A 27,443-nucleotide genomic window follows, 5' to 3' on the forward strand; every position below is an offset into this window, starting at 1 on the left:
ACTCCATTGTGTAAATGTACCATAATTTCTGTATCCATTCCTCTGTTGAGGGACATCTGGGTTCTTTCCAGCTTCTGGCTATTATAAATAGGGCTGCTATGAACATAGTGGAGCATGTGTCCTTTTTACCGGTTGGGATATCTTCTGGATATATGCCCAGGAGAGGTATTGCTGGATCCTCCGGTAGTACTATGTCCAATTTTCTGAGGAACCGCCAGACTGATTTCCAGAGTGGTTGTACAAGCTTGCAATCCCACCAACAATGGAGGAGTGTTCCTCTTTCTCCACATCCTCGCCAGCATCTGCTGTCACCTGAATTTTTGATCTTAGCCATTCTGACTGGTGTGAGGTGGAATCTCAGGGTTGTTTTGATTTGCATTTCCCTGATGATTAAGGATGTTGAACATTTTTTCAGGTGTTTCTCTGCCATTCGGTATTCCTCAGGTGAGAATTCTTTGTTCAGTTCTGAGCCCCATTTTTTAATGGGGTTATTTGACTTTCTGGAGTCCACCTTCTTGAGTTCTTTATATATATTGGATATTAGTCCCTTATCTGATTTAGGATAGGTGAAGATCCTTTCCCAATCTGTTGGTGGTTTTTTTGTCTTATTGATGGTGTCTTTAGCCTTGCAGAAGCTTTGTAGTTTCATGAGGTCCCACTTGTCAATTCTCGATCTTACAGCACAAGCCATTACTGTTCTATTCAGGAATTTTTCCCCTGTGCCCATATCTTCAAGGCTTTTCCCCACTTTCTCCTCTATAAGTTTCAGTGTCTCTGGTTTTATGTGAAGTTCCTTGATCCACTTAGACTTGACCTTAGTACAAGGAGATAGGAATGGATCGATTCGCATTCTTCTACATGTTAACAACCAGTTGTGCCAGCACCATTTGTTGAAAATGCTGTCTTTCTTCCACTGGATGTTTTTAGCTCCCTTGTCGAAGATCAAGTGACCATAGGTGTGTGGGTTCATTTCTGGGTCTTCAATTCTATTCCATTGGTCTATTTGTCTGTCACTATACCAGTACCATGCAGTTTTTATCACAATTGCTCTGTAGTAGAGCTTTAGGTCCGGCATGGTGATTCCACCAGAGGTTCTTTTATCCTTGAGAAGAGTTTTTGCTATCCTAGGTTTTTTGTTATTCCAGATGAATTTGCAGAGTGCACTTTCTAATTCGTTGAAGAATTGATTTGGAATTTTGATGGGGATTGCATTGAATCTGTAGATTGCTTTTGGCAAGATAGCCATTTTTACAATGTTGATCCTGCCAATCCATGAGCATGGGAGATCTTTCCATCTTCTGAGATCTTCTATAATTTCTTTCTTCAGAGACTTGAAGTTTTTATCATACAGATCTTTCACTTCCTTAGTTAGAGTCACGCCAAGATATTTTATATTATTTGTGACTATTGAGAAGGGTGTTGTTTCCCTAATTTCTTTCTCAGCCTGTTTATTCTTTGTGTAGAGAAAGGCCATTGATTTGTTTGAGTTAATTTTATATCCAGCTACTTCACCGAAGCTGTTTATCAGGCTTAGGAGTTCTCTGGTGGAATTTTTAGGGTCACTTATATATACTATCATATCATCTGCAAAGAGTGATATTTTGACTTCATCTTTTCCAATTTGTATCCCTTTGATCTCCTTTTGTTGTCGAATTGCTCTGGCTAGGACTTCAAGTACAATGTTGAATAGGTATGGAGAAAGTGGACAGCCTTGTCTAGTCCCTGATTTTAGAGGGATTGCTTCAAGCTTCTGACCATTTACTTTGATGTTGGCTACTGGTTTGCTGTAGATTGCTTTTATCATGTTTAGGTATGGGCCTTGAATTCCTGATCTTTCCAAGACTTTTATCATGAATGGGTGTTGGATCTTGTCAAATGCTTTTTCCGCATCTAACGAGATGACCATGTGGTTTTTGTCTTTGAGTTTGTTTATATACTGGATTACGTTGATGGATTTCCGTATATTGAACCATCCCTGCATCCCTGGGATGAAACCTACTTGGTCAGGATGGATGATTGTTTTGATGTGTTCTTGGATTCGGTTAGCAAGAACTTTATTGAGGATTTTTGCATCAATATTCATAAGGGATATTGGTCTGAAGTTTTCTATCTTTGTTGGGTCTTTTTGTGGTTTAGGTATCAGAGTAATTGTGGCTTCATAGAATGAGTTGGGTAGAGTACCTTCTGTTTCTATTTTGTGGAATAGTTTGTGAAGAACTGGGATTAGATCTTCTTTGAAGGTCTGATAGAACTCTGCACTAAACCCATCTGGTCCTGGGCTTTTTTTAGTTGGGAGACTATTAATGACTGCTTCTATTTCTTTGGGGGATATAGGGCTGTTTAGATCATTAACCTGATCTTGATTCAACTTTGGTACCTGGTATCTGTCTAGGAACTTCTCCATTTCATCCAGGTTCTCCAGTTTTGTTGAGTATAGCCTTTGGTAGAAGGATCTGATGGTGTTTTGGATGTCTTCAGGATCTGTTGTTATGTCTCCTTTTTCATTTCTGATTTTGTTAATTAGGATGCTTTCCCTGTGCCCTCTAGTGAGTCTGGCTAAGGGTTTATCTATCTTGTTGATTTTCTCAAAGAACCAGCTCCTTGATTGGTTGATTCTTTGAATAGTTTTTCTTGTTTCCACTTGGTTGATTTCGCCCCTGAGTTTGATTATTTCTTGCCGTCTACTCCTCTTGGGTGAATTTGCTTCCTTTTGTTCTAGTGCTTTTATGTATGTTGTCAAGCTGCTAATGTGTGCTCTCTCTAGTTTCCTTTTGGAGGCACTCAGAGCTATGAGTTTTCCTCTTAGAAATGCTTTCATTGCGTCTCATAAGTTTGGGTATGTTGTGGCTTCATTTTCATTGAACTCTAAAAAGTCCTTAATTTCTTTCTTTATTCCTTCCTTGACCAAGGTATCATTGAGAAGAGTGTTGTTCAGTTTCCACGTGAAGGTTGGCTTTCTATTATTTATTTTGTTATTGAAGATCAGCCTTAGTCCATGGTGATCTGATAGGATGCATGGGACAATTTCAATATTTTTGTATCTGTTGAGGCCTGTTTTGTGACCAATTATGTGGTCAATTTTGGAGAAGGTACCATGAGGTGCTGAGAAGAAGGTATATCCTTTTGTTTTAGGATAGAATGTTCTGTAGATATCTGCCAGATCCATTTGATTCATAATTTCTCTTAGTTTCTCTGTGTCCCTGTTTAGTTTCTGTTTCCATGATCTATCCATTGGTGAAAGTGGTGTGTTGAAGTCTCCCACTATTATTGTATGAGGTGCAATGTGTGCTTTGAGATTTACTAAAGTTTCTTTTTTTTTCTTTTTTTTTTCTGTTAAAATATTCTTTTTTTTTTGATTTTTAATATTTTTATTACATATTTTCCTCAATTACATTTCCAATGCTATCCCAAAAGTCCCCCATAGCGCCCCCCACTTCCCTACCCACCCATTCCCATTCTTTTGGCCCTGGCATTCCCCTATATTGGGGCATATAAAGTTTGCAAGTCCAATGGGCCTCTCTTTCCATTGATGGCCGACTAGGCCATCTTTCGATACATATGCAGCTAGAGACAAGAGCTCCGGGGTTCTGGTTAGTACATCATGTTGTTCCAACAATAGGGTTGCAGATCCCTTTAGCTCCTTGGGTACTTTCTCTAGCTTCTCCATTGGGAGCCCTGTGATACATCCAATAGCTGACTGTGAACATCCACTCCTGTGTTTGCTAGGCCCCGGCATCGTCTCACAAGAGACAGCTATATTTGGGTCCTTTCAGCAAAATCTTGCTAGTGTATGCAATGGTGTCAGCGTTTAGAAGCTGATTATGGGATGGATCCCTGGATACGGCAGTCTCTAGATGGTCCATCCTTTCATCACAGCTCCAAACTTTGTCTCTGTAACTCCTTCCATGGGTGTTTTGTTCCCAATTCTAAGAAGGGGCACAGTGTCCACACTTTGGTCTTCGTTCGTCTTGAGTTTCATTCGTTTAGCAAATTGTATCTTATATCTTGGGTATCCTAAGATTTGGGCCAATATCCACTTATCAGTGAATACATATTGTGTGAGTTCCTTTGTGATTGTGTTACCTCACTCAAGATGATGCCCTCCAGGTCCATCCATTTGGCTAGGAATTTCATAAATTCATTCTTTTTTTATAGCTGAGTAGTACTCCATTGTGTAAATGTACCATAATTTCTGTATCCATTCCTCTGTTGAGGGACATCTGGGTTCTTTCCAGCTTCTGGCTATTATAAATAGGGCTGCTATGAACATAGTGGAGCATGTGTCCTTTTTACCGTTTGGGACATCTTCTGGATATATGCCCAGGAGAGGTATTGCTGGATCCTCCGGTAGTACTATGTCCAATTTTCTGAGGAACCGCCAGACTGATTTCCAGAGTGGTTGTACAAGCTTGCAATCCCACCAACAATGGAGGAGTGTTCCTCTTTCTCCACATCCTCGCCAGCATCTGCTGTCACCTGAATTTTTGATCTTAGCCATTCTGACTGGTGTGAGGTGGAATCTCAGGGTTGTTTTGATTTGCATTTCCCTGATGATTAAGGATGTTGAACATTTTTTCAGGTGTTTCTCTGCCATTCGGTATTCCTCAGGTGAGAATTCTTTGTTCAGTTCTGAGCCCCATTTTTTAATGGGGTTATTTGACTTTCTGGAGTCCACCTTCTTGAGTTCTTTATATATATTGGATATTAGTCCCTTATCTGATTTAGGATAGGTGAAGATCCTTTCCCAATCTGTTGGTGGTTTTTTTGTCTTATTGATGGTGTCTTTAGCCTTGCAGAAGCTTTGTAGTTTCATGAGGTCCCACTTGTCAATTCTCGATCTTACAGCACAAGCCATTACTGTTCTATTCAGGAATTTTTCCCCTGTGCCCATATCTTCAAGGCTTTTCCCCACTTTCTCCTCTATAAGTTTCAGTGTCTCTGGTTTTATGTGAAGTTCCTTGATCCACTTAGACTTGACCTTAGTACAAGGAGATAGGAATGGATCGATTCGCATTCTTCTACATGTTAACAACCAGTTGTGCCAGCACCATTTGTTGAAAATGCTGTCTTTCTTCCACTGGATGTTTTTAGCTCCCTTGTCGAAGATCAAGTGACCATAGGTGTGTGGGTTCATTTCTGGGTCTTCAATTCTATTCCATTGGTCTATTTGTCTGTCACTATACCAGTACCATGCAGTTTTTATCACAATTGCTCTGTAGTAGAGCTTTAGGTCCGGCATGGTGATTCCACCAGAGGTTCTTTTATCCTTGAGAAGAGTTTTTGCTATCCTAGGTTTTTTGTTATTCCAGATGAATTTGCAGAGTGCACTTTCTAATTCGTTGAAGAATTGATTTGGAATTTTGATGGGGATTGCATTGAATCTGTAGATTGCTTTTGGCAAGATAGCCATTTTTACAATGTTGATCCTGCCAATCCATGAGCATGGGAGATCTTTCCATCTTCTGAGATCTTCTATAATTTCTTTCTTCAGAGACTTGAAGTTTTTATCATACAGATCTTTCACTTCCTTAGTTAGAGTCACGCCAAGATATTTTATATTATTTGTGACTATTGAGAAGGGTGTTGTTTCCCTAATTTCTTTCTCAGCCTGTTTATTCTTTGTGTAGAGAAAGGCCATTGATTTGTTTGAGTTAATTTTATATCCAGCTACTTCACCGAAGCTGTTTATCAGGCTTAGGAGTTCTCTGGTGGAATTTTTAGGGTCACTTATATATACTATCATATCATCTGCAAAGAGTGATATTTTGACTTCATCTTTTCCAATTTGTATCCCTTTGATCTCCTTTTGTTGTCGAATTGCTCTGGCTAGGACTTCAAGTACAATGTTGAATAGGTATGGAGAAAGTGGACAGCCTTGTCTAGTCCCTGATTTTAGAGGGATTGCTTCAAGCTTCTGACCATTTACTTTGATGTTGGCTACTGGTTTGCTGTAGATTGCTTTTATCATGTTTAGGTATGGGCCTTGAATTCCTGATCTTTCCAAGACTTTTATCATGAATGGGTGTTGGATCTTGTCAAATGCTTTTTCCGCATCTAACGAGATGACCGTGTGGTTTTTGTCTTTGAGTTTGTTTATATACTGGATTACGTTGATGGATTTCCGTATATTGAACCATCCCTGCATCCCTGGGATGAAACTTACTTGGTCAGGATGGATGATGGTTTTGATGTGTTCTTGGATTCGGTTAGCAAGAATTTTATTGAGGATTTTTGCATCAATATTCATAAGGGATATTGGTCTGAAGTTTTCTATCTTTGTTGGGTCTTTTTGTGGTTTAGGTATCAGAGTAATTGTGGCTTCATAGAATGAGTTGGGTAGAGTACCTTCTGTTTCTATTTTGTGGAATAGTTTGTGAAGAACTGGGATTAGATCTTCTTTGAAGGTCTGATAGAACTCTGCACTAAACCCATCTGGTCCTGGGCTTTTTTTAGTTGGGAGACTATTAATGACTGCTTCTATTTCTTTGGGGGATATAGGGCTGTTTAGATCATTAACCTGATCTTGATTCAACTTTGGTACCTGGTATCTGTCTAGGAACTTCTCCATTTCATCCAGGTTCTCCAGTTTTGTTGAGTATAGCCTTTGGTAGAAGGATCTGATGGTGTTTTGGATGTCTTCAGGATCTGTTGTTATGTCTCCTTTTTCATTTCTGATTTTGTTAATTAGGATGCTTTCCCTGTGCCCTCTAGTGAGTCTGGCTAAGGGTTTATCTATCTTGTTGATTTTCTCAAAGAACCAGCTCCTTGATTGGTTGATTCTTTGAATAGTTTTTCTTGTTTCCACTTGGTTGATTTCGCCCCTGAGTTTGATTATTTCCTGCTGTCTACTCCTCTTGGGTGAATTTGCTTCCTTTTGTTCTAGTGCTTTTAGGTGTGTTGTCAAGCTGCTAATGTGTGCTCTCTCTAGTTTCCTTTTGGAGGCACTCAGAGCTATGAGTTTTCCTCTTAGAAATGCTTTCATTGCGTCCCATAAGTTTGGGTATGTTGTGGCTTCATTTTCATTGAACTCTAAAAAGTCCTTAATTTCTTTCTTTATTCCTTCCTTGACCAAGGTATCATTGAGAAGAGTGTTGTTCAGTTTCCACGTGAAGGTTGGCTTTCTATTATTTATTTTGTTATTGAAGATCAGCCTTAGTCCATGGTGATCTGATAGGATGCATGGGACAATTTCAATATTTTTGTATCTGTTGAGGCCTGCTTTGTGACCAATTATGTGGTCAATTTTGGAGAAGGTACCATGAGGTGCTGAGAAGAAGGTATATCCTTTTGTTTTAGGATAGAATGTTCTGTAGATATCTGCCAGATCCATTTGATTCATAATTTCTCTTAGTTTCACTGTGTCCCTGTTTAGTTTCTGTTTCCATGATCTGTCCATTGGTGAAAGTGGTGTGTTGAAGTCTCCCACTATTATTGTATGAGGTGCAATGTGTGCTTTGAGATTTACTAAAGTTTCTTTAATGAATGAGGCTGCCTTTGTATTCGGAGCATAGATATTCAGGATTGATAGTTCCTCTTGGAGGATTTTACCTTTGATGAGTATGAAGTGTCCCTCCCTGTCTTTTTTAATGACTTTGGGTTGGAAGTCAATCTTATCAGATATTAGAATGGCTACTCCAGCTTGTTTCTTCATTCCATTTGCTTGGAAAATTGTTTTCCAGCCTTTCATTCTGAGGTAGTGTCTATCCTTTTCTCTGAGATGAGTTTCCTGTAAGCAGCAAAATGTTGGGTCTTGTTTGTGTAGCCAGTTTGTTAGTCTATGTCTTTTTATCGGGGAGTTGAGTCCATTGATATTAAGAGATATTAAGGAAAAGTAATTATTGTTTCCTGTTATTTTGTTGTTAAAGTTGGCATTCTGTTCTTGTGGCTGTCTTCTTTTAGGTTTGTTGAGGGATTACCTTCTTGTTGTTTCTAGGGCGTGGTTCCTGTCCTTGTATTGTTTTTTTTTCTGTTATTATCCTTTGAAGGGCTGGATTCGTGGAGAGATAATGTGTGAATTTGGTTTTGTCGTGGAATACTTTGGTTTCTCCATCTATGTTAATTGAGAGTTTGGCTGGGTATAGTAGCCTGGGCTGGAATTTGTGTTCTTTTAGTGTCTGTATAACATCCATCCAGGATCTTCTGGCTTTCATAGTCTCTGGTGAAAAATCTGGTGTAATTCTGATAGGCTTGCCTTTATATGTTACTTGGCCTTTTTCTCTTACTGCTTTTAGTATTCTATCTTTATTTAGAGCATTTGTTGTTCTGATTATTATGTGTCGGGAGGTATTTCTTTTCTGGTCCAGTCTATTTGGAGTTCTGTAGGCTTCTTGTAAGTTCATGGGCATCTCTTTCTTTAGATTTGGGAAGTTTTCTTCTATAATTTTGTTGAAGATGTTTGCTGGTCCTTTGAGTTGAAAATCTTCATTCTCATCCACTCCTATTATCTGTAGGTTTGGTCTTCTCATTGTGTCCTGTATTTCTTGGATGTTTTGAGTTAGGATCTTTTTGCATTTTACATTTTCCTTGATTGTTGTGCCGATGTTCTCTATGGAATCTTCTGCACCTGAGATTCTCTCTTCCATCTCTTGTATTCTGTTGCTGATGCTGGTATCTATGGTTCCAGATTTCTTTCCTAGGGTTTCTATCTCCAGTGTTGCCTCATTTTGGGTTTTCTTTATTGTGTCTACTTCCCTTTTTAGGTCTAGTATGGTTTTGTTCATTTCCATCATCTGTTTGGATGTGTTTTCCTGTTTTTCTGTAAGGACTTCTACCTGTTTGATTAGGTTATCCTGTTTTTCTTTAAGGATTTGAAACTCTTTAGCAGTGTTCTCCTGCAATTCTTTAAGGGATTTTTGTGCTTCCTCTTTACTGTCTTCTACCTGTTTACCAGTGTTCCTTTGTATTTCTTTAAGTGTGTTATTAAAGTCCTTCTTGAAGTCCTCTACCATCATCAGGAGATATGCTTTTAGATCCGTGTCTAGCTTTTCCGGTGTGTTGGGGTGCCCTGGACTGGGCGAAGTGGGAGTGCTGGGTTCTGATGATGGTGAGTGGTCTTGGTTTCTGTTAGTAAGATTATTACGTTTACCTTTCGCCATCTGGTAATCTCTGGGGTTAGTTGTTGTCGTTGTCACTGTTTAAAGAATGGAGCAGAAGCTGTGTTCCACTCACCAGCAGTCTCAAAATCCTGTGGCGGGGGTCGTGGGTAGCTGGCGGTACCCCGGTGCTGGTCCAGCCGGAAGAGGCCTGTGGTCCTACTCAGGCCGGTTTTCTGCTTCCCTAACTAATGCAGTCTCAGGTCCCGCGCGCAATTGGATTGGAGCAGAAGGTGTGTTCCACTCACCAGAAGTCTTAAGATCCTGTGGCGGGTGTTGTGGGTAGCTGGCGAGTGTCAGCCGACCCTGCGCCCTAGCTACCCCGGTGCTTTTCTGACCGGAAGAGGCTTGTGGCCCTATGTAGGCCAGATTTCTCCCTCCCCAACCAAAGCAGTCTCAGGTCCTGCGTGATTGGACTGGAGCAGAAGCTGTGTTCCACTCACCAGCAGTCTCAAAATCCTTTGGCGGGGGTCGTGGGTAGCTGGCGAGTGTCAGCCGACCCTGCACTCTAGCTACCCCGGTGCTGCTCCGGCCGGATGAGGCCTGTGGCCCTACTCAGCCTTCTATTTCTTTCTATGCACAGTGAAAATGAAAAGTATTTACTGCGTACAGTTGTAGCAAGAAAGCATGAAAACTTATAAGAGAAGCTTAGTTGTGAACTTTTGATTCTGTCATCTGGCCTGCCGTAACAAAGCACTACAGACAGGGCAGGGGGTGTGCGTTTATTTTCTCACAGAGTGGATGCTAGACGTCCAGTTACAAAGAGCCGGCAGCTTGGTTCCTGGCTCCCCACAGAATCCTCCTATAGTATCTTCTGTCCTGGGAAGTGGGGAAGGAAAGAATGAATGAGCTGATGTCTCCTATAAGGACACTGGCCCACCTGGACCAGCACCCCAGGTCCTCATTTCATCTTTAAGTGGATAATGTATCCAAGCTGGCCTCTAACTCAGTATTCAAGCCGAGGATGGGCTTGAATGCAGGATCCTCCTGCCTCTACCTCCAGAGTGTAGGGTACAGGCAGGTTCCACCACACCCAGCACTGGGAATCAAATCCAGGGCTATGTGCATGCTAGGAAAGCATTTTGTCAATGAAGCTGTAGCACAAGGCCCTTTGTTTAATCTTAATTATCTTATTCAAGACTGTCTCCAAACACAGTTACACTGAGGGAAGGAGAGAGGGGGGGATGGAGGGAGGGAGGAAGGGAGGGAGGGAGGGAGAGAAAGAGATTGAGAGAGAGAATCTATAACAACACGGGGGGAAAGTAGTTTATAAATATTAACTATTATTGTCATAATATTTGGCTTATGTCCTGGTTCCATCCCTTGTTGATCTTATGGTCTTGGACAAGTTGCCTTCACCTTTGTGCCTCGATATCTGCTCTGTTGAGGGAGGTAACTGCCTTCTTTTAGGGCTGTTGTGGTTAAGAGTGTGGCAGGACACCCTATTTTTTTTTTTACTTTGTGTGTGTGTGTTTGTGTGCATTGCCACTGAATGAATGTGGGTGTCAGAAGACAATTTGTTGGCTCTCTTTCGATCACCTGGGCTGTGGAGGCTCAGTCCAGGTTGTCAAGGTTGACAAGTGTCTTTATCTGCTGAGCCATCTCACTTGCCTCAGAGCACCTTTTAAAGTGCATGGTCAAAACACAGAACTGAAATATCTACAACAAGGTAGTTTTTGTTTTCAGAACTGACCAGGCACTCAGGGGAGCAGGGAAGTGGACCTGGAGTGACCCACGTGTCCAGCTCTTCTGGACTGGGCAGCAGGAGGGTTTTCACATGAGGGTTTTAGTATCTTTCAGAATAAATGGAGAGGATCTTCTGCTTCAAGTGCAAGTAAGACCTCGGCCAGACTGGCTCTTGGTCTGCCACGAGGGCTGGAGCCCTGCCCTGGGCATGCACATCTGCAAGAGTCTTGGGCATATCAGGTAACAACCAGACTTGCAGGGCTGGATGGCACGTGGGGGGGGGACTGTGCCCTCAGAAATCACCTTCATGCTCTGGCCCATTCACAGTGCTGCCTCGTCTGTCTCACACACAGTGTGGTTCTGACCTCCTGACCTCACTCATGCCTTAGTTGGAAGCTGACTTCCTCCTGTTTTCTCTTCTTCTGCCCAGGCTCACTCAACACAAGGCTGTGAATCTGTCTGACATCAAGCTCAACAGATCCCAGGAGTTTGCTCAACTCTCTGCTAGACCGGGAGGCCTTGTAGAGGAGGCATGGAAGCCCAGGTAGGGCTTCTGTGGGTTAGGTGAGTGGTGGGCAGGCTAGAAAGATCTTCCTGCAGGGGACCCTGATGGTGAGGGTGTAGGTAGAGAAGACCATTTCCCAGTCAGAGGCAACAAACCTGGGTCACATGCCCTGTTATATGGATTTATCTCACACAAGAAATGCAAGGCTTGGCATGTAACTCTGAGGCTGTAGAGTGCTTGCCTAGCATATAAAGCCCCGGGTTCAATCCTTAGTACTGAATAAACTGTGAGGTGTTGTTGCTTAAATTCTAAGCAGGAGGTAGAGGCAGGAGCGTCAGCAAGCTCATCACAATAGAGTTTGAGGTCAGCCTGGGATTCAGGAAACTATCTCAAAACAAATAAACAAACAAGCAAGCAAGCAAACATACACACACACACACACACACACACACACACACACACACACACAGAGCCAAAAACCAAAGCCAAAACTACCCTCCTCCCAAGATTGTTAGTTCCTGGAACAGGATTCCGAATGGTCCTCTTACACCCCCTCTGTTGGCTTTATGTTGCTATGACCAAATACGTGTCGTGAAAGGCAGTGTAAGGGGAGAAGGGCTTCTTTGCTTCACAATTGTAGATGGTTCAGCCAGTGATTGCTTGGCTCCCCGTGCTAGGTCAGAGCATCATGGTGACAGGAAAGGGTACAGGAGGAGGCTGCTTATGTGGACAGAAAAGGGAGGGTTCTGGGCTTAGGATAAGCTATAATTCTCAAGGACATGCCTCGTGACCCGCTTCCTTTTGGTAGGCTCTACTGCTTAAAATCTCCAGAACTTCTAAAAACAGTGCCACAGGTTGAGGGCCAGGCGCACTGCCGGTGAACTTTTGGTGGGTCATTTTGTATTCAAACCATAGTTCACTTTTAAAGGTAGGGAAACTGAGGCTCAGCGAGGTTAAACAGCCTTATCCAAGGCAGTGTGACCAATAAACAGCCAATTTGGGGCCAGGCTCATGACACCAGGTCAGGGGACCCATGTGGCTATGCTTGACTTGCATAATTCTGCTGTCTCAGCAGAAAAGCAAATGAGAGCATCCCAAAGAAAGAGACTCAGAATGGACCACATCTCTCACTATACCCTAGGCAGCACAAGCTGGGAGGTCTTTGTCCGGCTTAGGCTCCTTCAAACTGCCTGAAGCCTCGAGGGTGGGGGCAGGCAGAAGCATCAGCTTCACTCTTAGAAATGTACTGGAGGCAGAGTGACGGACCCCAGCTGTCCCTTTTTTCTTTGTGGAATTCCCAAGTCCTCCAGGAGGGCAGAAGGGCTACAGGGTTAAGAAAGTAGAAGCCAGGGAGTGAGTTGTCGGAGGAAGGGAAGAGATGGGAAGGGCAAGGCAAGAATGTAAGATCAAAAAAGGCAGTTAGGTTTTATGCTAAGGGGCAGGAAGGAACACAAGAAGAAAAGAATGTCTATGCAGGCCCTGGATAAAGGGCCTGGGACAGAGAAGAGGCCCGGCCTGGAGGAGGCCTGGGTGGAAGGCTCTTTTCATTCACAACACCATGGCCATTCACAAGCACCTAGTTACTCAGAGCAATGGAAACAGCTAGACTTTCTCATCTATCAGTTCTCTGTGGTAAAAATGGATCCTATCCAAGCAGATCTTCCAGTACTGTGAAGGCTTTCTGTTTCCCTCTGGATGCTGGGGTAGAATGGGCAGGCTGCTGTCCTGGGATGGGCCCGGTTGTTTGTGAAGGGTGGGAGAAAAATGGTAAAAATGGTGGCATCTTAAGGTTGGGACTATAGGATGGCTATAAGAACCACGGAGCTAGGATGATTGTGGTGGTAAAGGCCTGTAACCCTAGCACTTGGGAAGCCGTGGCAAGGTCAGACTATTCTTGGCTAGAGAGTGAGTTTGGGGCCAGCTTGGGCCCCATGGTATACTGTCTTAAGAAGGCAAAGTAAAACTGTGAGGGACCCCCTGACCACTCCCCATACCCTTGGGTATACGTGGCCTTTATGTGGCACCACCCAGCATCTTAGGAACACCCCTATTTTGCAGCGCTAACTGTTCTTCTGGCCGAATTGTTTCTCTCAAATGTTCTGGTGAGTCACATCCTGTGATCAGGAAGTTGGTGGTGAGAGGGAGGGAATCTTCCAGTTCTCCCGAGTGTGGAATTGCTGTATGGAGGGGCTCACTCAGGTTCCTGTGTGTGTGCATATGAGTTGGGTTGGGGGTGTCCTTGCCTTTCTGTTGGGCTCCTTTGCAGATACAACCTGCTTAAATAGAGTCCTTTGCTGTTTCCATCATGTGTCCCATCAGCCCCTGTGCTGGGCCGATGGTCTCTCTACTTCACTTCTGCCACTCTCTGCCCCTTCCTTCTGAAGAAGGATGCCTCTAAGTGGCATTATTACTGGTTGCAAAGATGCAAACTCTTAGTGGCTTCAAGAGACTAAGGGGTGGGTAGTACATTAGAGCCAAGTGATAAACATTGCACAGGGTTCCTTCGCTCACTTTCCTATACACCTGCCTATTCATCAGTCTGTTCTCAAACCAAACATGCCTGGGCACTTTGATTTGTACAGTGGGATGGGCATTAGAGCTCCATCGACCCCATAGACATGGTCCCTGCTCTCCGCAGGTGCACAGGCTAAAGTAACCAATATAGTTATCTTCCTGTCCCCCTACTTATATTAAGAATAATAGAGATGAGCTGTCTACCCCAGCCCTCCCTCTGCACCGGGCACTTTTTCTTTCTATCCCAGCCTTTTCTGTTTGCAGAGTGTGGGGCAAGGCCTCTGGCTTCTCGAATAGTTGGCGGCCAAGCGGTGGCTTCTGGGCGCTGGCCATGGCAAGCTAGTGTGATGCTTGGCTCCCGGCACACGTGTGGGGCCTCTGTGTTGGCACCACACTGGGTAGTGACTGCTGCCCACTGCATGTACAGGTGAGTCTTAGCGGTGGATGGGGGTGTGTGTGAGTCACAGTCATCTTTCTGTTTGGCACTTTGTATGTCCTGACTAAAATCTCTGTGTCTAGCTGTCTGTCTCCAGGAAGCAAGGGCAATGTCCTTGTTTAATGGCAAGTTCAGCTCTGCATCAATAGCAGCCATAACACAAAGACTGGTTCCTTATGTTCCCTGTCCTCTATGTGTGTATGTATATTCCCTTGTATGTGCATGTATGTGCATGTATGTATGTGTGCTCTTGTGGGTATGGATGTGCACATGAAGGCTAGAAGTCAATGTCAAGTGACTCAATTGCTTTCCACCTTATACTCTTTAAGATTTAATTTTAAATTATGTGTCCATGTCTACGTCTTTGTGTGTGTATGTGGGTCGTCCAGCACACTCCAGGGATCTGCCTATCTCTGCCTCCCTAGTGTTAGATTATGGACATATACAACCGTGCCTGGCTTTTTATGTGGGTGTTGGGGGATCTGACGTTTGGATGGGGAAAGCACTTTGCTGACTGGCCTATCTTTCAGTCCAGCACCTGAGCAACTTCTGCATGCCCAGTGTCTTGCCAGCCACTAGGGATAATATTAAGAAACATGATTTCTGGGTTCCAGGAACTCCCCGGCTTGAGACAGTGGTCATTAATGGTTTCCTAGGGAGTTCCCTCCACCCACGACCTTACTTCTATCCCCCTTCCCTTCGCCTTTCCTCCCTCCCTGGGCTCAATAGGTTTCTATGTGCAGTTTCAGGCTGTCCCGCCTATCCAGCTGGCGGGTTCATGCAGGGCTGGTCAACCACGGTGCTGTCCGACAACACCAGGGAACTATGGTGGAGAAGATCATTCCCCACCCTTTGTACAGTGCCCAGAACCATGACTATGATGTGGCTCTGCTGCAGCTCCGGACACCAATCAACTTCTCAGGTGAGGCTCTGGCCTTGGAATGAGCAGGCTGGGTGTAGTGGTGTCTAAGGAACAAAGAGTGATGGGAGGAACAGTGATCTGACTCCCAAGACTTCCGGTAGCACTGCAGATCTTAAGCCCATCATGGTGATGATAGGGTGTGTGCGTTTTCCTGAGACTGAAATCACACTTACAAGACCTTTTCACAGTGGGGCTGCAGGTGGCATTTGCTTTGAGTCCTAAGCAGAACTTTACTTGTGCTTTCGCCACCAGTAGCTGGCTCCACTCTTGTTCCCAGGCTGGATCCAAGTCCAGCCACTTTGTGACACAGTACAGGAAAAGAGATTTCTTATTTATTTATTTATTTATTTATTTATTTTTCTCAAACCGCATAACGACTTCGATGAAGAAATCATATACAGCCAAGAACACTGACGTTTCAAGAAGGGTAAATAGACCCCTGAGTCCAGGGCCAGGGCTCCTCCTGCCACAGTACCTGCCCAACAAGGGTCTCCCTGAAACCACCTGCCTGCATGCTTTGACATACCTTCTCAAGAAACACATAAGTCAATAGAAACACACACATGTGCACACACTCGCAGTCCCGAACACACCCATTTATGAATTCACACACACAGATCTGTAATTTGAAAACAAGATAGTCTTAAACTTCTAGGTTGGGAGCCTTCTGTAAAAGTTGAGGAGCCAGGGTTACCTTCTAGTTAGACGGGGAGAGTGACAGCATCATGATGGGTGTGGTCCAACACCAACTGGAATCTTTCTCCCCGATGCAGTTACAAGGAAGTGTGTCTATGTTGTGGAATGCCAATGTACGACTTAAAATCATATTTGGTTCCACTCATAAAATATGTCACACACTTCTGGAAGTATAGTCCCAAGAAGGGCCAGCCATTCTGGAGGAGACAACCCATTCTCACAAATGGTCTTGTTAGAAATTTGGACTTCAGCAACAGAAGAATTTCCATTCTCCCTCCAGCCCCCAGGTTGGGGCAGGGCAGCGAAGTCACTGCCCACCTCTAGAGGGTGCCATACCGTCACCCCCCTCCCCAAGGTGGTACATTGTTCAACCTCTTTGTCTAGTAAGCTTGGTGGTAGAGGCTAGGTCCCAGACCGTTGAGAAGCAGAGGAGGAGGAGGAGGAGGAGGAGGAGGAGGAGGAGGAGAGTCTTCACTCAGGCTCTGCAGGAGAGAAGCCTAGCCTGAGCCAGGACCAGAACTATGTGCTTCTCCACAGACACCGTGGGCGCTGTGTGCTTGCCGGCCAAGGAGCAGCACTTTCCATGGGGGTCGCAGTGCTGGGTGTCTGGCTGGGGCCACACCGACCCCAGCCATAGTGAGTGAGCTCCCAGGGCCCTCAGTATAAAGTGGGGAGGGAGAGGCATCTTCTAAGCTGCAGCACTTCCCCCTCCCCTGGTCTTCTGACAATGGCACCTCTTTCTCCCCCTCGGTGACTCCTGAGTACTCCCCTGCCTGGGTATTCCTATGGAGAGCAACCACTGAACACTTCCCTCAGCCCAGGCCCTTTCACTCTCCTGCTTTTGGCCCCAGGAGCATCACGGCCTCAGAATTTGGTAGACTGCATCTTCCTCTTGGCCTCCTCATTCCCAGCCGGGAGTCTGGAAGACTCTTGTCCTTTGGCCCAGGTCCATAGCCCTGCCCAATCTTCCTTCTTTGGGTCTTTGTGTCCTGAGGAGCTATGACTCTTCTCTTGCTTGATGTTCTGCCCTTTTGGCCTGGCTTGGTACCCTGCAGCTTTTCTCTGTGTCTCCTACAGCTCATAGCTCAGATACACTGCAGGACACAATGGTACCCCTGCTCAGCACCCACCTCTGCAACAGCTCATGCATGTACAGCGGGGCACTTACACATCGCATGTTATGTGCTGGCTACCTGGATGGAAGGGCAGATGCATGCCAGGTGTGGCTGGTGGTAGAGGGAGGAACAGGGGACTTGCTGGTAGTGGAAGGAGGGGGCAGGAGACTCGAGGCAGCTTGGTCTCCTGGTGAGTGCACATGGACTGGGGAAGCCAGACTACCCAGGGATTTCATACTACAGTGTTATGGAAGGTGAAATCCACAGGTATAATGTGAAGAAGCAGGAGCCTCCCTCTCCTCCAGGAGATTTCATTCCCTATGGTAGACTGGTGCTGCTCCACCAGGGGGGTCTGACTTTTGTTTCTTTGTGTCCTCATACCTGGTTTCCTCAGGGAGACAGCGGGGGACCCCTGGTATGTCCCAGTGGTGACACATGGCACCTTGTAGGGGTGGTCAGCTGGGGTCGTGGCTGTGCAGAGCCCAATCACCCAGGTGTCTATGCCAAGGTAGCAGAGTTCCTGGACTGGATCCATGACACTGTGCAGGTGAGTGTGGGGCAGGAGAGCAGCCCTAGTTTCTGAAAATCTTGGGGGGCCTTATGAGGGCTGGAAATGGGGCTAGGGACTGTTCACCAGAGAGGGAGGAGAAAGAAAGGACACTTATAACACAAACCCACTGGATTTCTAGTAATTTAAGCACTGGTTGGGAAAGGGTAAACTGAGTCTGGGACCTAGATCTGCCTTTTGGGGGGTGACCGTTGACAAGCTCCTACTCTTAGGTTTCTTGTCATAGCCACCCTGGCTGTGTTTTATTTTTTGGTGGGGCTTAGAAGAGAACTTGTGCTGAGCCTGGCTAGGCTTGGCATGGGTATCCACAGTGTTACCGCTCTATCATCTACTCCAACATCATTCATCCACGGCTTAGAAAGCAGATATCAGCAGCTGCATTTCATACTCTACTGAGAGAGCTCAGGACTTAGCAGTTAAAGTCTTGCATGACTCTCAGGTTGAATCCGTTTAGAGAGAGGACCCAGTGTGACTGCATGTCAAAGTGTAGTATTTGGTTGACAAGGTGGGTAAAGTACTTGTAATATAAGTGAAAGGAGTTCGAATCCCCAGAACTCATGAAAAGCTGGGGTGGGTCATAGGAGGGTATGGTATGTATATATACTCCTAAGCAAGATGGGAGGTGGAGACAGGAGGATATTTTGAGTCTCAAAGGCTGTTGCCTGGTGTACCAGCAGCCAAGAAGAGAGTATGTCTCAGAGGGATGAATGGTGCAGACTGACACCTGAGGTTGTCCTCTGACTCTCACAGGTGTACCCATAATTTCTCCATCCCCCACACCACAGAAAGGTTCAAAAAGGCACAATATTTGTATTAGGTAGTCCCCCACAAGCTGTGATAGTGGACAGCCTCCTTCCCAAGGTTGGGGTGCAGAACCATTAGCACATAGCACACTCTAGAGCTTATGGGGTGTGCGTCCATACTTAAATATGATTTGAAAAAAAAAACCTAGAGCAGCAGATATGTGTGGGCTCATTTGAAAGACAGAAGTCTACCTTCTTAATGTGATGTGTTAATAAAAGTCACGTAAGGAGATTTAGCTCAGTTGGAAGAATGCTTGCCTGGCATTCAAGAGGTCCTGGGGTTGAGCCTCAACATTTTGTAAATGGAACGCGGTGGTGCACATGTGTATTTGGAATACTTAAGAGATGGAGACAGGAGGATTTGAGGTTTAATGTCATCTTTGGCTAGAGTTCCAGAGCAGTCTGGGGTACACGAGATCTTGCCACCCACCTGGCATGAGGTAGAGCCACACGGTGACTCCTTGCTAGATGATATTGCTCTCTTTAGCCTTATTACACTACAGCCTCTGTCTCTTGACTCTACGGCAGGTCCGCTAGCTGAAGAAGAAGCAGCAGCCACCTGTGACGCCGAGCTGTGGATCGCCCATGGATCATCCCAGTCTGGGGGCCAGCCAGCATCTGGGTCACTAGGCCTCTCCCCAAAGGCTCTGACTTCTAGTTCATCTTTCTCATCTGAGAACCTCCACAACAGGAAAAGGAGTCTGAGACTAGATTGGGAATGATGGTGAGAGGAAGGGATAAGAGGACAGAAGAGACAGCAGAGGCTTCTGGAAGCATCTGGGAGGCTGCTCCTCTGTTCTCCCCACACCCCACGTGCATCCACTGGGGGATGCTGGCGATGCCCAATCCTTCTTTCTTGTGGGGCCACTGGAGGGCTAAGTCCAACTTTAGAGGATGCTCTGTCTCGAGAGTTACTAGGCAGATAAGGTTAAGGTTGGACAAGCTCAGGTAAAGGCACGGAAGTCAAGATTCCCTCTCCCCCGTGCTGGTCCTGTCCTGAGGTAACCTAGTAGCCCTGTACCAGGCAGAAGTCTACAGGGTAAGAAGGATGCAGTTGGGCTAGGATGCTATTTTTCAAATGACATTTCTGTAAATTGGTTGAAGGAGTTTTGTTATTAAACAGAAATTATGTATAATCTTGGTTGAGCTCTCCCCTCTTTGTATTAGCTAATGTGACAAAATACACAACCAAAGGAACTTATTTTGGCTCAGAGGCAAAAGTTGCTGTCCACTGTGCTGAGGAGTGTGAGGTGCTACCGTGTCACGAAGCAGGGAGATAAGATGTTGGGGCTTTTGTCTCAGTCCTCAGCCATGGTGTAGAGGCACTAATGTATAGGACAAGTCTCAGTTACACCTCTCAGGAAAGCCCCTCACAGACATATTTAGAGGTATGTCTCCCAGGTGATTCAAAATCCAGCATACCTGACAGTGAAGACTAGCCATCACTGTCACACGTGTTACTGAATAGAAATACAAATTTCCTCCTATACGTGTTTCTTGAAACTTAGATTCTGACTTCCACTCATCAACTCTGGAATGTTGGCAGGTTCCTCCTTATTAAATTCTTTAAGTTAGCTAGATTTATATGTCCCCATCTGCAGCAAAGAGACCAAGTGTTTAGGGGGTCTGTGGCTTTGAGTTTGAGTACTGAAAGAAGTCAGTGCTCCTAGGTAAGGCTGGCTTCCCCACAAGGTTCGGCTTTCCCCCTTAGCTCTGTTTTTGGGGGAATTAAGTCTTTCAGCTTGGGGAGATCACTTCCTGAGTTTATTCCCAGTTAGCATTTTCCCAGAGAAGCCTCTTCCTTATTTGCTGGTGTCTAGCAATTAAAATGCAATGGCTATCTTCTTTCCAAAAAAACCTCAATGAATTTTTCATGGTGATTACCCAGGGAAATGCAATTAGCACTGAGCAATAGCAAGAACTTTGTGAGTTCATCAGCATATTTGTTGAGGGTTTATCCAAGTAATTATTCTTCCTGGAGGGTCTATCTTCTTTCTTTACATGCAATGCACTGAAACACAAAGGCCTCAATTTACTTTTGGCTTCATTACCTGTAGAAAAAAGTTGCCTTGAGTCAACTCTCACATTGCCTATGCAGAGAGAGTTCTGGTGGGCGGCACAATGCCTTCATCCTCCAGCCTGAGCCCAACGTTTCCTCCCTGGCTCCTCCCCTAATGAGGCAGTGAGCAGACAGAGGGTTTCCCTGGGAAGGGAGGAGTTAAAAGCAAATCCACAGGCTATGCTCGTTTTTATATTTCATATGACAGCTACAAACATCATTTGGTTCAAGGGAAATGGTTATGATTATTATAGCCCCATGGCCTTCCAATTATCAATGACATGTGAGCATATTTGGCAGTTTAGAAAACCTATTGATGTGTGTGATCTCACAGCATCTGTGTGGTAAAGGTATTATTTTATCCACCCTATTCTGCAGACAACAAGATTAGCTCAGGAAGATTTAGTGTCTCCTATAAAAATACTAGTTCCTAGGCGCTCGAGAACTAGGAGGTAAATCTGGGTCCCTTTACTCTATCAACCCACATTCTTAGCTCACACATGGGTGAGTGAAATGGTCCAGTCCTGCACAGAAGTATAGAACTGGAAGGTATTTGATCAGATCACCTGACCTAGTCACCTGCTTACCTACAACAACCTGTAGGATCCTGGGGGCCAGAAAGATGGCTCACAGGCCAAGAACACTAACACTAAGTCTTATGGTCTGAGTTTGATCCCTGGAAGCCGAATGGTGGGAGGAGAAAACCAACTCGGCATCCATTCTCTAACCTCCACATGTACCCCATGGCATCTGTAAATAAATAGAATTTAAAAATATTTATGGTGGTGGTGGTGGTGGTGTGTTCACCTACAGACACTAAAAGGCATTGGCTTCCTTGGATCTGGAATTACAGGTATTTCTGAACTGCCTGGTGTTGGTAAAGTGCTTGTCATGCAAGCATGAGGACCCAATGAGGACCTAAGTCCAATCTTTATCACCCACATAAAAAGCTGAGTGAGGGAGCACATCCTGTACTGGAGAGGTAGAGGTAGGGCCCCTGGGACTTGTTGGTAAGCCAGTCTAGCCTGACTATCAAGCTCCAGGTACAGGAAGAGACCTCGTTTAAAAGGAACAAGGAGAGGAGATATTAAGGAGAATATCTGATGTCGAGGTCTGGTCTCCACATGTACACATGAAAAATTACACATGCTTGTGTACACACACACACACACACACAGAGGGAAAGGCTCCTGCCTGAGACCTTTGGAACCCCGAGTTCAAGGTTTAACTTAATCCTTACAAAAGGCCCTCTTGCACAGGAGAACCATGAGAATGTCCTGTCTCAAATTCCTGTTCATCAACAGAAGCTCTGGTGGCTTTTGTCAGGCTGCGGGTCCCATCTGTGGCCTCGGAAGCTCTTGCTCTCCTTTATTAGCATCTGCTAGACAGGTCCTTGGGAAAGAAAGAGAAGTGAGCAGCCTGTACCAGCTCTGTTCCCTCGGGCCCTCCCCTTCACTAGTGTGCAGGTGGAGATGGCTGCAAGGAGGGAAAACTCAAGTCCAAAGAGAGAGAGTAATGAGGACCATTTGGGAGCCCAGATGGGTTAAGCTCTGTAGGGAATTTGGAGGTAGAAAAGCCAACTTTCTTTTTGGAGCATTGAGACTTATTTGCAATGAATTATTAGTGATGAGTCAGGGATGAGGGCGAAAGGGGAAGTAGTAATTGCTGAAGGAGCACAAAGGGCTTCCTGATGAATAAATCAGGAAGTCTGTGCCCCCAACCCCTCTTGAAGGGATTAGCATCCTTCCCAGGCAGAACTTTGGAGCCTCTGAGTCTTCTCAAGAACGTGGCTCCTCCCACCTTGATAGGAATGAGTCCTCCTATCTACGTGTTCATGTTTGGTCATTTCAAGGATGCCAGGGCATGTGAGATGTCTCTCCCCTGCCACATTTTCTTTGGCTCTTTTGCTTTTCTAGAATGGTTGCTGGGAACGATGGAGGAGTTCTGCTCTTCCCCAGGGACATTTGTAGGTCCTTCCCTGGCTTCTCTTTCTGGAGGCATTGAGCTTGTCTGCAATGGAAGAAATGTGGAAATAAAACAAAACATGGGTGCAGTAGCTGCCAGAAAGGCCCATCTCCCGGCTCCTCTTGTTTTCCTCCCCTCTACTCTCTGTGCCATGTACTTCCAAACCCCCTTATTACTCATGGCTGCCCATCATCTGCTTCCTCTATTGTCTCAACAGCCCAGATCTACTGCTCTCTTTGCAAGACACAGCTAACTGTGCCTACTGGGCTCTACTCTCTTTGCTTCCTTCTGCATGGATCAGAGTCCAGTGTGGTTAGTGGCTCTTGTAACTGAATCTTATATCCTTCCATCATTTGGCAATCCCTAAGGAAGCAGAGAGGTGAAAGCTCCCATTCCTGGGGTCTGGGGATGGGTTTGCCCACACACTCCAAGGCTGGGAGAGGGGGAGTTGGAGTAGGCAGGTACTGGCTTGGGGTTTACACTGATGGGACTCTGGAAAGACTTGTGGCTTTTTTTGGTACAGGAAGGGACTAAGCTAGAGGACCAAAAAGGAATTGGATGGGTGGGTAGGTAGGGAAAGGGAGAGAAAGGTCCCTTACTAACATCCTTCCTCTGGAACAGGGCAGGACTCCAGCATAAAAGAAATACTACCCTGGGCTTGCCTTCTGAACTCACTCTTAGGGAACATCTGCACATGATACTTGGAAATAATATTCCTGCCAGAGTTAGCTCTGGGCTTCTAACCCCATGGGAATGTGCTGACCAGAGTGACTAGGTCTTCCTGGATTTTGGTTTTCTCCTGTCAGTGCAGGGATCTGAACAAGGGGTCTGCCCACGTGGAATTGCCCTTGTCACATTAACTCAAACCTCTGTTGCCTCTTGAGCTATCTGCCCTCCAAAATCCCTTGGATCACCTTGCATCTTGATCACCTTGGGTAGATCCAAAGAAATCAGCTTGCTTATAGCTTCACAGCACCTTAAGAACCACGTCCTTGGTGGAACAGAAGGCACCAGGCAAAAGGCTGTAAAGACAGCTGATCAACATTTGTGCCCCAACACAAAGTGTTCAAGGATAGGAAAACCTGAGACTTAATGCAGGCACTCCCCAGATCTCTCCATGATACTCCAGACTCTGGGATCCCTCCCCAAGTCAGCTGAATGAGTTTTCTCTCTGCATAAAGACCACAAATACTTTTCTTCTTCCCATTTTCCTTGGTCTGGCATGGAGGAGCAAGAAGGAACCTGTGCTCCCATATCAACCAGACAGACCTCGTCCCATGTCTTCTCGGGATGATCAGAGGGGAGGAGGAAGAGGCTGCCAGACTGTGGGCTCCTCGGGGATTTCGCAGGGTTTGCTTTTCTCAGCACTGTCTGCAGAGGTGAGGACATGAATTAAAGAAAGAGCAAAGATTTACTGTTCTCACATCTTGGCGGCGAGTCTTGTATTTGTACAACAGATCCACAGAGGAGGGGTGGGCGGTGAGAGGGTGAGAGGGGTGCTGGCTTTCATGGACAGTCGGGTCCTGCGTAGTTTCTCTGTGGAGAGTTGGCCCTTGTGGTGCTGAGGGTGAGGTAGAAGAGGTGTATGTGGACTGGGTTTCTCCATCACCACCCAGTCTGCCTACAAGTGAGATGGGACAGTAGGGGGGCTTGGAGGTCACTGGAATCTGGGTCTCTAGTAGTGTGTTACCATGGAGATCCCCAAAAGAAGACTTGTCTGTCACATAAGGTCCTCATAATAGGGATGTTTAGGAATGACTTTTTTTTGAGACAGTTTTGTTTGCTAAGTAGCCCAGGTTACCCTTACATTCAAGATCCTCCTGCCTCAGTCTCCCAAGCGCTAGGATTATAGTTGTGAGTAACCATACCAAGCTAGTCATGACTTTATCTTGGCCTGGCCTGGGCCTGGGCAAAGAATGGGAATTGTGATCTTTCAGCTGACTGTGCTGTTTTGTACAGTCCAATGTCAGCTTATGTATGATCAAGCCTGTTATACATCCATGTTCTGATGATATCTCATATCTCTTAGACTACAAAAAATTGGCTTCTTCTTCTTCTTCTTCTTCTTCTTCTTCTTCTTCTTCTTCTTCTTCTTCTTCTTCTTCTTTCTTCTCCTTCTCCTTCTCCTTCTCCTTCTCCTTCTCCTTCTCCTTCTCCTTCTCCTTCTCCTTCTCCTTCTCCTTCTCCTTCTCCTTCTCCTTCTCCTTCTCCTTCTCCTTCTCCTTCTCCTTCTCCTTCTCCTTCTCCTCCTCCTCCTCCTCCTCCTCCTCCTCCTCCTCCTCCTCCTCCTCCTCTTCCTCCTCTTCCTCCTCCTCACAGGTCAAAACTGTCTTTGCAAGATGATTTTATCCATGGTGTGTGTGTTTCTGTATCCACACGTGTACACATGTGTGCATGTTGTGAAGAGCTTAATGGAACTAAAGAAAGAAGGGAGAGGGCATGAAAGACAGCGCAATGATTTAAAGCTCTTCCAGAGCTCCTGGGATCAATTCCCAGTACCCACATGGCAGATAACAATTGTTTATAACTTTAGTGCCAAAGAATCTGGCACTCTCTTCTGGTCTCTTTAGGTACTGCACACACATGATGCACATACATACATGCAGGCAAAACACCCATACACATAAAATTAAAAAAAAAAGGCAATCAAGAAGAGAGGAAGTTTGAGGAGAGAGACAGCAGAGGCAAGACCCTGTGACAGGTGTGTAGGTATAGGGTCCCCTCCCCCCATCACTTTCAGCTACGATTATAGGACTCTCTCTCTCTCTCTCTCTCTCTCTCTCTCTCTCTCTCTCTCTCTCTAGCTCAGTGTCTCCAGATGTATAACATTTTTAGGCCTGGTCAAGAGGGTATATTGAGACACACACACCACATGCCTAAGAAAGTAATGTCAAGTTAGTATGTTTTTGAATTTGAAGTATTTTTATCTTCTAACCAGAGCAAATGTACCCTTTTAAGGATATGGACAGCTAGGTTCAGATTTCAAGCTCTGGCATGAGAAATGCTGGCTGGTGCCCATCTTCTATCCCCAGGCCCGCTCCAGTCTTTCCTACAAAGGCCTCTATATAACTGTATGATACTCTGTCCTGCTTAAGTGACTGTCCTCTGGTTGAGTCCGTCTTTGGGGAAGAGCTCTGTGCAGCTTTGCTAAACAGACTCAGGACCATTTGAATCCTATGGTCTAGGTAAAAATAACCTGGCTTCTGGGGAGCCACATGATTGCAACTGTGTGAACTGATCCTGTAGAGAGGGTATATAGCCAATGAGGGACTAGGGTCACAGGTCCCAGATAACAGTGTGGCTAGTTGGGCTCTTCTGGCTTAACCTTTAAGAAAGCATAGTTTTCAGGATTATCCAAGGGCAAGGTGATTTCTACCTCACCCAGCAACTTGGCTCTGCAGGGTAAAGAGCCCTGTGCAGTGACCTATCATTGTGTGGAGGTAGGGCTTATGCTCCTCTGCTCTTCAGAGGGCTTGATAGCCGCTCTTGCACAAAGGACTAGATGGAATGGCTGCAACAGACCTCGCCTGTGGCTCTCAGCCACATAACATACCACAAAGCATCCCTGAATCCAGGGAGCTGCATTTCCACATAAGCCCCAGCCTCTTAGCAGTCCCTGGATTAATTTTCAGTGGAAAAATACCCAGAGTGATTCATTATGATCCCCACTCTCACGGCCGCCCGGAATTTAAATGAGATAAACACGGAGGAAAATTCTAGTGTACAAATAGACTGCACTCCAGAACTCTCACAGAGCAGACTTCAATAAATGCTAGGGCGAGTGAAAGCTAATTAGGAAAACCGGGTGTGCAGGGTCAAGGAAGGGGGTTGGCTGCGAAGCCATATGCATTTTGAAGAAGTCTGGGCTAAGCCAACTCACCAAAGGGGGATGCTCATAAAAGAGGAGAAAAATGAGAGCCGGCCAGGGCCAGGTGGGATGTGGAACCTGTCATCACTCATGCACAAGTTGTTCCATGGATGTGGGGCGCAGGGAATGCTAGGTGAGGAGGAGAGAGGGGTGGGTGCTGATGCAGAAGCCTGGAGGCTGAGTTCCATCCTGGACTCCACTGCTAAGTAACCAGCCCAGTGAAGTCCAAGGACATTGCTGTGGTTCTTAGATCTTTATGCAATGGACTAAAAACACATGCCTTGCCTAACTTACAGAGCAGGTGGGAGAACAAGCCCACTCGGGACTATTATAACAGCATATCTGAGACTTAAAAATAAACACAGTTTCTTTGGCTCATGGTCATGTCATTGGGAAGTCCAAAATCAAGGGGCTAGTTCTTTTTTTTTCCCCCCTCTCCTTTAAAGACAGGGTCTCATTGTAACCTAGGCTCGTCTCAAATTTGTTATCTAAGTAGTCAAGGGAGACCTTGAACTCAAGGTCCTTCTGTCTCCTGGTCTACTGAGTGCTGGGGATAGAGGCTTATTCTATGATGCCTGGCTTATGTGATACTCATAATCCTCAGGTCTCCTGTACACTAGGAGACATTTCAACGGGACAGTTCTGGAGAGACCGATCCTCCTGTGTCAATCTGTGGCAGAAGTTTGGGTGGGTAAAAGGATGTAACAGGCTGAGATGGGCCGTACACACACATCTCCTTTTCTGGAAAGCACTGATCTATTTGTGAGGAATGAGCCTTCCGGGTTAGACGCCTCCTTAACATTGTTCACTGGAGAATAATAGGTTTGGCATGGATACTCTCTCCGGGGATGGGCATTCAAATCACACAAAGAGCAAAGTCAAAGTAAGAAGAAAGGTCAGGAAGCGGAGTATAGCTGGGGCAAATGTAAAATGTGGCTGTGTCCAGCCTCTATCAGAAATGCTGCCAGTTGCCTTGTTTATCCCGGAAAACTCCATTTATTGAATGTGTATATCTTGAGTGTCATACCAAACTCAAGCCTTGAGCACAAGAAATAGTAAAGTAACTCCTGCAGAGAGGGAGGGCAGAGAGGGAGAGGGATCCAGTGAACGGAGTATGACATTTACCTAGGAAAGGACCATAGTAAAGCCTAGTCATCAGTCAACAGAGAGAGGCAAACAGGGCTCAGAACTCGAGACCAAATGCCCAGCCCGAC

At 45.4% G+C, this 27,443-nt stretch overlaps 1 protein-coding gene across 1 annotated transcript in view; it reads left to right on the forward strand.

Moving 5' to 3' along the window:
• The window catches only part of Tmprss5 (transmembrane serine protease 5), a 29,716-nt gene extending 10,328 nt beyond the window's left edge, over positions 1-19,388 (forward strand). Inside the window, exons 5-13 of the mRNA XM_021172636.2 lie at positions 10,883-11,018; positions 11,209-11,322; positions 13,342-13,385; positions 14,062-14,224; positions 14,977-15,155; positions 16,389-16,487; positions 16,929-17,071; positions 17,361-17,513; positions 18,866-19,388. Coding sequence (XP_021028295.1) covers positions 10,883-11,018; positions 11,209-11,322; positions 13,342-13,385; positions 14,062-14,224; positions 14,977-15,155; positions 16,389-16,487; positions 16,929-17,071; positions 17,361-17,513; positions 18,866-18,874 — 1,040 coding nt within the window. The 3' untranslated portion in view covers positions 18,875-19,388. The remainder of the gene's footprint in view (positions 1-10,882; positions 11,019-11,208; positions 11,323-13,341; positions 13,386-14,061; positions 14,225-14,976; positions 15,156-16,388; positions 16,488-16,928; positions 17,072-17,360; positions 17,514-18,865) is intronic.
• Positions 19,389-27,443: the final 8,055 nt, after the last annotated feature.

This window comes from Mus caroli, unplaced genomic scaffold (genome assembly GCF_978045245.1).
Source record: "Mus caroli unplaced genomic scaffold, Mus_caroli_1 scaffold_11, whole genome shotgun sequence".
NCBI classification, from domain to species: Eukaryota; Metazoa; Chordata; class Mammalia; order Rodentia; family Muridae; genus Mus; species Mus caroli.